The sequence below is a fragment of the Limulus polyphemus genome, unplaced genomic scaffold (genome assembly GCF_000517525.1).
Source record: "Limulus polyphemus unplaced genomic scaffold, Limulus_polyphemus-2.1.2 Scaffold3934, whole genome shotgun sequence".
Taxonomy (NCBI): Eukaryota; Metazoa; Arthropoda; class Merostomata; order Xiphosura; family Limulidae; genus Limulus; species Limulus polyphemus.
The window spans coordinates 54,729-65,632 of NW_013669544.1; the positions used below are offsets into that span (position 1 = coordinate 54,729).

General features: G+C 36.5%; 1 protein-coding gene across 5 annotated transcripts in view; it reads left to right on the top strand.

Annotated features, from left to right (window-relative positions):
• The window catches only part of LOC106470308 (protein SSUH2 homolog), a 100,472-nt gene that overhangs the window by 52,960 nt on the left and 36,608 nt on the right, over positions 1-10,904 (top strand). For 4 of the 5 annotated variants that reach the window (XM_022398910.1, XM_013930853.2, XM_022398912.1 and 1 more), the window contains exon 3: positions 8,429-8,501. In XM_022398910.1, coding sequence (XP_022254618.1) covers positions 8,429-8,501 — 73 coding nt within the window. Of the gene's footprint in view, positions 1-6,597; positions 6,723-8,428; positions 8,502-10,904 lie in introns of those variants that run through there. The other variant, XM_022398911.1, reaches the window with a different exon arrangement.

A 10,904-nucleotide genomic window follows, 5' to 3' on the forward strand; every position in this document is an offset into this window, starting at 1 on the left:
TAGAATCCAGGTTTCGATACCCGTGGTGGGCAGAGCACAGATAGCCCATTGTGTAGCTTTATGCTTAAATACAAACAATACAATGCAACAATACTTACTAGAAGCATGAGTCCCTGTCTCTGCTGCTTCAACTGACCGTTTGGTTGACCTGTTTACCTCCGTTCCTCTCTTGATACATGATTCAAAATCCTTGAGCCTATGATAATGTTTGTAACTAATGCGTTTCTTTATATTAAACAGTGATTTCTTATTGGCACTGTAAGTATTATTTTTGGGCAAATACGACTTACACTAGAACAAAACACTTTGATTGAGATCAACTTGCATTTCTAACAAATTCTAAATAGTCTTTTATGTAAGGCCAAGGATGGCTGCTTCCACGATTAGACTCACTGTTAAAAGCTTCTGTAACAGAAACATCGTCGTTTTTACCTGATTCAATTTTATGACATGTAATGTACATAGCTACGCAGCCTCGCGCTAAATGTTACTTTGACGAAATGAAGTCTGGTTGCCATAAAGAACAAGTTCAATCCTGAGGCAACAAGTTCACCACAGCAACTGCATCACATAACACGTTTGATTGTTTTTCATAAGCACAATGCTGTGCAAATATAATTATATACACTATTTTATAAAAATATATATCATACTATTGTATTTTATAATAAATATGTATTATTTATTATTATATTAATAATATTATAATGCATACTATAAATCACGATGTAATATAATATATATATATGTCTGGGTGTTGGATATACAAGATTGTTCAGTTTAAAAGTTATTATTTAGTTTATTTAGTGATTTAATGTTTAATGATTCTTCAGTTTTCATAACATGGGTGTTAAAAGTTAATTATTTTAAAAGTGATAGTTATGACAAATTTCGTTACGTAATTCTTTAGGAGTAGTACGTTGTACTAGGCTTTTATAATATTGTTGATGCCATCTTACTCAAATCTTCTAAGTTTTTCTCATTATGTGTAATATTGTTGGTACTAGAGGGATAGATATTTCTATATTTTTCTGTCACGTGTTATAAATACATGCAGATACAGAGAGGAAGTTTAAGTTAAGTTAGTGAAAGTGAGAGAAAAAGTGAAGTTAGTCTGCGTGTGAGTTTAGCCATAACAGGTGAGTTCTAAAGTGAATTTCACAGTTTGTATTGTAATAACAGAGATAGAGGAGAATAACTTGTTTTGTCAAAGGGTGTTCTAAAGTAATTGAACCCGCCTGTATGGATTTTGACGAAAAATAACTATTATTTAAAGTTTAGGATACAATCGTGAATAACCTATAGTGTAAAGAATTGTTTGTGCATACGTTTGACTTGTTTTGAATATATTATTTTAAAACAAGTGGACAATGTGATGTCCGTTTATCATTGAAATTTATTGCTAACAAGTCATAGACACCTACTGTAAAGAATCGCGGCCTTTATGAAACCCGACATTGGCGAGCCAGTCAGGATCACACAGTGGTAAGCAGTGGTAGAAGACGTGAGCAACAGCAGAAATTAGTAGGCCTATATATGCACAACTGTTGTGGTGGCGAATATATTGAAGATTAAAACCACGCCATTTCAACTGACTTTGATAAATGGATCAAAAGAGTTGAGTGACTTGGGCTCAAAGATGGCGAACTACGAGAGCTTGTTAAACAAAACAAGAACTAGAGAGAGAGAGAATAGTATAGGCAGAGAAGAGAGGAAGAAAGACTAAAAAACAAAGGAAAGAGAGAATAAGAGCATAATTTGAGAAAGAAGAAAAGGAGAGACTAGAAATAGAGGGAGTAAGAGCACAGATTGAGATTGCAAAGCTCACCCAACAGATAGATGAAGGACCCAAGAATGACAGTGGAGCCAGCCAACTCAAGCTGCCCAAATTTGATGAACAGAAAGACAACATGGATGCTTCCCTGGAGATATATGAAAGATGTGCTCAAAGTCAAAATTGGGACAAAAGTGACTGGGCAGCCTGTCTCAGCTCTCCTTCTCACTGGAAAAAACTTACAAGTGTATGAGGGCATGATGTCAGAGGATGTCATGGACTATGACAAGTAAGAGTGACGTTGTTGAAATGCTATGAACTTTCCAAAGAAAATTTTTGCTGCAAGTTCAAAGAAGTCAAACGTGACACTTTAGAAACTGTATTTCAGTTTGTGGAATGTCTATGGCGATACTTCCCAAGGTGGACAGACATGGCCAAATGTGAAAATAGTTTTGAAGGACTGGCAGATGTACATGAACAGTTTATGATGATGTACTCAATTGAAATGTCCCTGTTCCTAAAGGAGAGAGCACCAAAGACGTGGACGAGATGATCAAGCTGGTAGAACAGTATATGGAAGCCTATCGAAGGAGTATATATGGAAGGCAAATCCAAGCATAACCATTTAAAGTTGAAACCAGGGGCTGTTGACCAGAAACATTATACCACCAAAGAAGCACTTAACAGATAAAAGGGGTAAAATATATTATATTTGTTATAAAATGGGACATACTTTGAGTAAGTGAAACAGCAAAAAACCCCAACAGAAGCAAAGAGATGCTATGCTTGTTATAAAATGGGGCAAATTGTGAGAAAGTGCAAGTCTGTCACCAACAAGTATCAGCAGAAATCTCAACATACCGCTACTGGAGCTACCCACAAAGTTGGGGCTGGAAAGAAACAACAAAAGAGTGACTGTCACTGTGGATGCTGCTGTCAAAAGAAACAGAATCGAGACAACTCATCATATTCACCACAAGAAGGAATTGCTATATCCATGATTAAACAGTGCATGCTTGATGGCCAGCTCAAGTTAGCAAATGGGTCAACAGTGCCAGTGGTAGTTGAAGCATGTGATAAACGTCAAGAGGGCCAACAAATCACAACATACCAGTAGGTGAAGGCTATGTTGGAACAAAAAAGTGAAAGTCCTATGAGATACTGAGTGCAGTAGTGTAGCAATGAGAACCAGTCTAGTACCTAATGATCGGATCATGCCCAAGGCACATCTCTGTGTGTGCTGGTTGATGGAACAGTGAGAAAATTTTCCATAGCAAGAATAAAGGGGGATACTCCATACTATGTGGGAGACCTTGAGGCCATGTGTATGAAGACACTCATCTATGACTTGGTGATTGGAAATATACCAGGCAGTAGAAGTTTGGAGGAATCAGAAAGAAAGATGACTGATAAAGTATCTGCAGTCACCACAAGAGCTCAAGAGAAGAATAGCTACAAGACGTCAAACCACCGGCATGTCTCATAAGGTGACACCCTGAATGTAGTCTACAGGAACTGAACGAAGAAAAGAAGAAAGACACTATACTGCAGAAACTTTGGGACAGTGCCCGGTAGAATGTCGAGCACAAGACCAAAGGGAAGATGACCTATAGAATAGAGAATCAAAAAGGAGTAGTGTACTGGATCTATCAAAATAGTTTTACTGGGGAAGCTAAACATACCAAATGCAGTCAAAAATACTTCTATGACAAGAAGGCCAAGGATTACCATTTCAAGGTCAGACAGAAGGTCTTGGTTATGCTACCTACAGACAACAACAAACTCACCCTGCAATGGAAAGAACCTTTTGAACTGCAGGAAGTGCTTAACAGAATGTACTATAAGGTGAAAGTGGATGGGAAGACCAAGATCTACCATGCCAATCTGTTGAAGAGGTACTTCGAAAGGGAAGAATACTTAATGGGTACAGCTATTGAGAAACAGATAGACATGGCAGGTGTGGCTGTCATAGATGCAAAACCACAATACAGTGACTTTGTTGTAGAAGATAAATAACTACTAGGCCTAAGACTGTTGGGTGCAGTTGAGACATACAAAGATGTTAACATCAGTAAAGAACTGACCAACAAGAGAAGAAAGTGGTACAAGATCTACTGTGCCAGTATAGAGATAGATTATGCAAGACAGACCTCATGTAACGCAAAATAAAGATGAAGACAAGAGATTCTGTCAAGGTAAAGTCCTATCATATGCCCTATGCAATGAGAGACCTGCTCAAACAGGAAATCGAGGCATTGCTAGAAGCTGGAATTATCGAGCATTCGAATTCAGCCTACTGTTCACCAGTGGTAATTATGAAGAAGATGGATGGCTTAAACGATTTTGCATAGATTTCCGGAAACTGGACCTTGTGACGAAGTTCGACTCCGAATTTATGGACAACACAGAGGCTATCATGGCGAAACTAAATGGAGCCAAGTTCTTTTCAAGGATCGACCTCAGTAAAGGTTATTGGCAGATCCCAATGGGGACAGGATCTAAATAGAAGACAGCCTTTATGACACCAGATGGACATTAACAGTTTAAGAAAATGCTATTTGGGTTAGTCAACTCAATAGCAACATTCAACCCCAGGATGAGGAAGATGTTGCACAAAACCACCAACATCAAGCATTATGTGGACGACATTCTGACCTACACAGCCAGATGGAAAGACTACATGAAGAAACTTAGATAGCTGTTCAGGCGAGGGAGAGAAGCGGGTCTGACCATCAGAGCACCTAAGTGCTACATTGGCTATTCTGTGCTGGACTTTATTGGACACAAGGAGGGCGACCAACAGATTGCCATGAAAGAAGAGAAGCTAACCCACGTACAAGGTGCACCAGCTCCAACAACCAAACAGCAAGTCAGATCCTACCTGGGGTTAGCAGGAAACAACAAGAAGCTCATCCCAAACTACGCTAAAGTTGTTGCACCACTGACTGATCTGACCAAGAAAGGCCTACCCAACAAGGTTAAGTGTGAACAACTACAGCAGATGCCATTCCAATAGTTAAAGAACATGTTGGGAAGTTTGCCAATTCTTACAATGCCAGACTTCATCATTCAGGCCGATGCTTCAGATATTGGAATTGGAGCAGTACTCCTGCAAGAACATGAGTACGGACTGTTTCCAATAATGTACGTAAGTAAAAAGCTGTTGAGTAGTGAGAAGAACTACTTTTTTGATCGAACGAGAGTGTCTGGCCATCATATTTGCCATCCAGAAGTTCCAGAACCACCTTTACGAAAAGAAGTTCACCATGGAATATCAGCCCCTTGCATACACCAACAGTGCGAGGATCATAAGGTGGGCGTTGTACCTCCAGAACTACCAGTTCTGCATTGAAGCCATCAAGGGGACTGCAAATGTTGGTGCAGACTGTATGAGTAGACTTTGTGGATGAACTGTAAACAGTCTTTGTATATAGTGTGAGAAAATATTGTAAATATTTTTCTTGAAGAGGTGTTTATTCTTGGATATACAAGACTGTTCAGTTTAAGAATTATTATATAGTTTATTTAGTGATTTAATATGTAATAGTTATTTAGTTTCCATAACAAGAGTGTTAAAAGTTAATCATTTTCAAAGTGATAGTTATGACGTTACGTAATTCTTTAGGAGTAGTACGTTGTGTGTATGTAGTTTAACTGTTGTACTAGGCTTTTGTAATATTGTTGAGATGATCTTACTCGAAGATTTTCAGTTTTTCTCGGTATATGTAATATTTTCGTTACTAGAGGGCTAGACGAAAAATGTAGGCACGCTACCTGTAATCGCTATGAATTTTAAAATGTAGCGTCGATCCACTAGTTACTCCTAAGAACACAGTAGCGCTACGTACAGCTATGATTATACATATGCATGATACATAGACTGATAAGAGATCATTGTACTGCAAATCTTAACCATAAAGAAGACATTTAAGTCTGGGACAACTAATTTTTGAGCTACCTTGTACGTGAAATATTGTCATCATACGTATGCATTGTTGATGATTCTGACAAGACACTGGAACGGTGTTTCTTTCAGACCTAAACTACAAGTTTTGTAAGAATAAATTTGAGTTGTAGTATAACGTTAAGGATCTTTAATTAAATTCTTGCTTTCAGTATCCAAACTTCCTTCGTATGGTTGCATCCAACTCCTCCCTAGTGGGTTAGCGGTAAGTTTGCGGACTTTGTTTGTTTGCATCGAATCCCGGTTTCTAGCGTTGTAAGTCCGCAGACATACCGCTGTGCCATTGAGGAGGGGGAGGGGTGCGTTTGCGAACTTTCAACACTAAAATTCGGAGCTTGATTCCCTATGGTAGGCCGAGTGCAGATAACCCATTATGTAGCTTTACGTTAAAACAAACAAAAAATTCAACTCAGTGAATATACGTGCACGTATTTTGTTTTTTAACCACAAGATGTCCCTTTCTCATCAGGTATGACTAGTATTCTGCACAAGCCAAAAAACATTTACAATGAAAACTATGATTTGTTCACTCAGATATTTGAAGATATGATTATATTTATTTTTTCCAGTAAAAAAGTAATTAAAATTACACCCAGCCTATTTATTCACGAACAGCGGTGAAACAGTTGAAATGTATGTAATGTTTTCCATAACATTTTCGTATGATATTTAAAATACCAGCTGTTTGGTTTATCAGTTATTTTAATTTAAACTGTAAAGTCAACACGAATGTTATTGGACTTTATTCATTATTACCCAAACTCTAACCTATGGACCACCACCTACGTAATATTACGTGAAGATATCGCGTGCAGTTAAGTCAGAGAAGCGTGTTTTTGTATGAAAGGCGGTTATAACATGGCAGTTTTGGTATACGGTGAATCAAATAGATTTGAATGTTAATGTAATTTAAGCACGAGAAGCTAATGGAAATGCCTCGGTACCAAGAGAGCATGAATGATTGGGAAGATACAGCTATTGTTAGTAAGTATGGAAAACAATCGCAACTAGATTAATTACTTATATAGGTCTTGCTGACTTAAAAACCATAAATAACGTAACATTCTATAACTGAGACGTTTTTCAGACTTTGAAATGAACAAAGGTGATGTTTGCTCACTCTCTCGTATGAAAAACAACGAGGAAATATATCATTGAGTGGAGTAGGTCTTTTTTTAGCTTTCACTCGTTATTATTCTCTATCGTAAACACTTTTCATGTTTTACAGACTTTTTCTCTGATGTATACCGTTATGGTTGAAGTTGTATACTATGTTATCATGAATACACTTCGTACAATAAGATTAAGAGCTGAAAGTTTCTTAACCTACATTATATCAAAAGTTTTATGATGCCCTGAATCTACTAATAAGGGAACAAAAGTTCTGTTTAACTTGGTTAACTGACAACGTGTGGCTAGCTAACATATAGTAGCTTTCCCTACTAAAGGTTTGGAAATTATGCTCGTGAATGGTTTGTGGTAAAAGGCAGATACTTACTAACAATAGCTGTATCTTCCCAATCATTTAACATTCTATTCTAAAAACGTTGGGTAAAGAGTTCGTTATTTATAGGTTTTTAAGTCAGCAAGACCTATAGAAGTAATTAATCTAGTTGCGGTTGTTTTCAACTCTTTACCCAACGTTTTTAGAATAGAATGTTACGTTATTTATGGTTTTTAAGTCAGCAAGACCTATAGAAGTAATTAATCTAGTTGCGATTGTTTTCAACTCTTTACCCAACGTTTTTATTTCTAAGATATTACCAATTATTTCTGTAATAATGTAGCTTTTACTTTATGTATCATCCGTTCACATAAATGTAAAATTTCATTATAGTTCTAATGTGACAACATTTTTTATACCAATTAAGGAACGTCTTATAATTATAAAAAACAAACAAGAAAAAACAAAACTGGATTCCTTTCTAGACAATCAATCAGTGGAGCTGCCTGTGTTAACGTCGGTCGCCACCATTAATTAAAACATGTAGTTAATATATTTATTTATGTGTGTCTGTGTGTGTGTGTGTTTGTCCTACTGATACGATATGGACAAACATAATGAAAACAAGTAACTGGCTCAGAACTTGTGGTGGCGAATTTATTACAAAGGTACATTCGTTGTTTCTCTCAGGAAGAGCGCTAAATTCGTTTCAGTTTTAACCAAAGAATTGGGATGAGAACGAGTACCATCTTTCTCTATGGTGGGAATTTCAAAATGACAAGCAGTAGATGCGAGAGATGAGTGGTAAACAAAACACCCAACCACGTCATGACGTCTTTGAAAGTAATATATATACAAAAGTACACAAGCATTATCCTCGGTATATGATCAGAACAACAAAATCTGATCATTGATGTGTGTGTAAGGGATTAGTACCCTGCTATAACTGAAAGAACAATTTAATTGGTGTAGCAAAATTCCGTACAGAGTGGGCAGTTTTCGAAAGAACTTGTATTTTAATGTAGTAAGACCTATACCAATAAAGGAAAAAAAAAGTGTACGTAATTATTTACTAACAAACTAATAGATAAACATATATTTTCTGTCCTTACAGATCTGCCCCCCAGTGGCACAGCGGTATGTCTGCGGACTTACAACGCTAGAATCCGGATAGCCCATTGTGTAGCTTTGTGCTTAATTACAAACAAACCTTACAGATCTGTGAGATTTTTCTTTTCAATTTCAGTTGAAGTCCCTCCACCGGTAGCGTTCTTCGATGAAAATGGGGAAAATGAGCCTGAAAGAGCACCACCACCCAGGTTAGTGAATGTACATGTGACTTATTACAAATATTATAGTTGCTTATGTGTACAAAATATATGTTGTTTTTTTATATAATTTTGATCATTTTCTGTTTCATGAGGTAGAAGTTGTTTGTTCAAACATTCCAGTTAAAATTCGAACGAGAAAAATAGTTAAAGTTCTAATATATTATGGAGTAAAATAACAGGTGTACATTATGGAAATAACTTTAAGTTCGTAATTATGTAGTGGGAAAGAGGTATGCAATAATTAAAATGTGAGATTGTAATGGTGTATTGGGGACAAGGAATAACAAGTGTAACGTTAGGATCGAGTTTGTAATGATGTACTGGGGACAAAGTATAACAAGTGTAACGTCAGGATCGAGTATGTAATGATGTATTGGGGACAAAGTATAACAAGTGTAACGTCAAGATGAAGTTTGTTATGATGTATTGGGGACAAAGTATAACAAGTGTAACGTCAGGATCGAATATGTAATGATGTATTGGGGACAAAGTATAACAAGTGTAACGTCAGGATCGAGTATGTAATGATGTATTGGGGATAAATTATAGAAAGTGTAACGTCAAGATGAAGTTTGTTATGATGTATTGGGGATAAAGTATAACAAGAGTAACGTCAAGATGCAGTTTGTAATGATGTATTGGGGATAAAGTATAACAAGTGTAACGTCAGGATCGAATATGTAATGATGTATTGGGGATAAATTATAGAAAGTGTAACGTCAAGATGAAGTTCGTTATGATGTATTGGGGATAAATTATAGAAAGTGTAACGTCAAGATGAAGTTTGTAATGATGTATTGGGGACAAAGTATAACAAGAGTAATGTCAGGATCGAATATGTAATGATGTATTGGGGATAAATTATAGAAAGTGTAATGTCAAGATGAAGTTTGTAATGATGTATGTGGGATGAACAAAACAAGTATTTACTGCGAAAATAACGTTAAGTTCAAGTATGCAATAAATTGTTGGGAAAGAATAAGTATGAACTATGAAAACAACATTAAAGTGAAATTTTTAATGACATGGATTGTACACTATACAATCGGTGTCTTTAGGGAGCCAACCCCTATATTATGTATGAAGTGAAAATTGTATCAGCTGTCTGTTAGCTATGTTTATTATCATTACAATTTATAAAATTAGGTACCATATCAAGTAATCCTTTGCCCATAGTTGAGAATAAACAAAGCCAGCAAACAAGATAAATAAACAATTGGGAATGTAAAATTCTGTAAGTAGGGATTCTAAACAAGTAAGGAAACAAGGTTGGAGATACTTTAGGCATTATTTACCAACCTACAAATCCCAATTTGACTCCACCAAATGTAATTCTAGGTAACAGCGTGGAGCCATAATAGGGATTTCTAGTTCGAGTAAATAATACTTATAATATTTTAAGCTTTGTTTCCTTATTTTTTTTAAGATCCCTATTTGCAGGTTTCTAAAATCCCAATATTTTATTTATCTTCTCATCTTTGGAATCATGTTATTGTTAAGATCAGTCGTTTCAGATATTTTCAAAACTTGAGAATTCAAGTCTTCGAAAGTGTGGAGTCTAGTAAACATGTAATTCCGCGCAGTTAATATATTCTATATTTGATAACCTGTGATAAGATATTATTAGGTCATCAAGAAATTCATGTCGCTTTTTTTTAGATGAAAAACCCGAACAACTTATATATCGAAAGACATTTATTAAATGGAATAGTCTCCATTCTTATCGATGATGCTTTTCCATCTTACAATCAGGTTTTTAATGCATTGATTAAAGAAATCACTTGGTTTTGAAGCAAAAAACATGTCGATGTCCTGTTTAACACCTTCCACATTGGTGTATGTTTCCCATTAAGATGGTGTTGCAATGCTCGATAAAGATGTTAATCTGATGGTGGGTGGGGGAGAACTTCTCAACCTAACTCCATAATTTTGTGTTGCGTCAAACGTGCCACGTGTGAACGTGCATTGTTGTGGAGAAGAAGAACACCTTTCCGATTGACGAGTGAAGGGCGTTTCTGATGAAGGGCTTGATTTAAACGTTCCAGTTGCTACTACAGATCTTTGCATTGACAATTTTCTGTGGATTGAGGAGTTCTAAATGAATTACTCCTTTCATGTCCCACCAAATACAAAGCATCGCTTTCTGCGGATGGAGTCCAGGTTTTGGGGTCGGACGTGGTTTTTGTCTAGGACTGAGCCATTGTTTTTGGCGTTTAATATTCGCTTAGAGAATCCATTGTTCATCACCGGTGACAATTCTGTCCAAAAATGGTTCACGCGCATTATGCGAAACGATGATCATCGGAGAGTTCGTGGGGCACCCAAACATCTTCTTTATGGAGTTTTCCCATATTCCTTAGATGTTTACATATTGTTTCATTGAGTAGACAT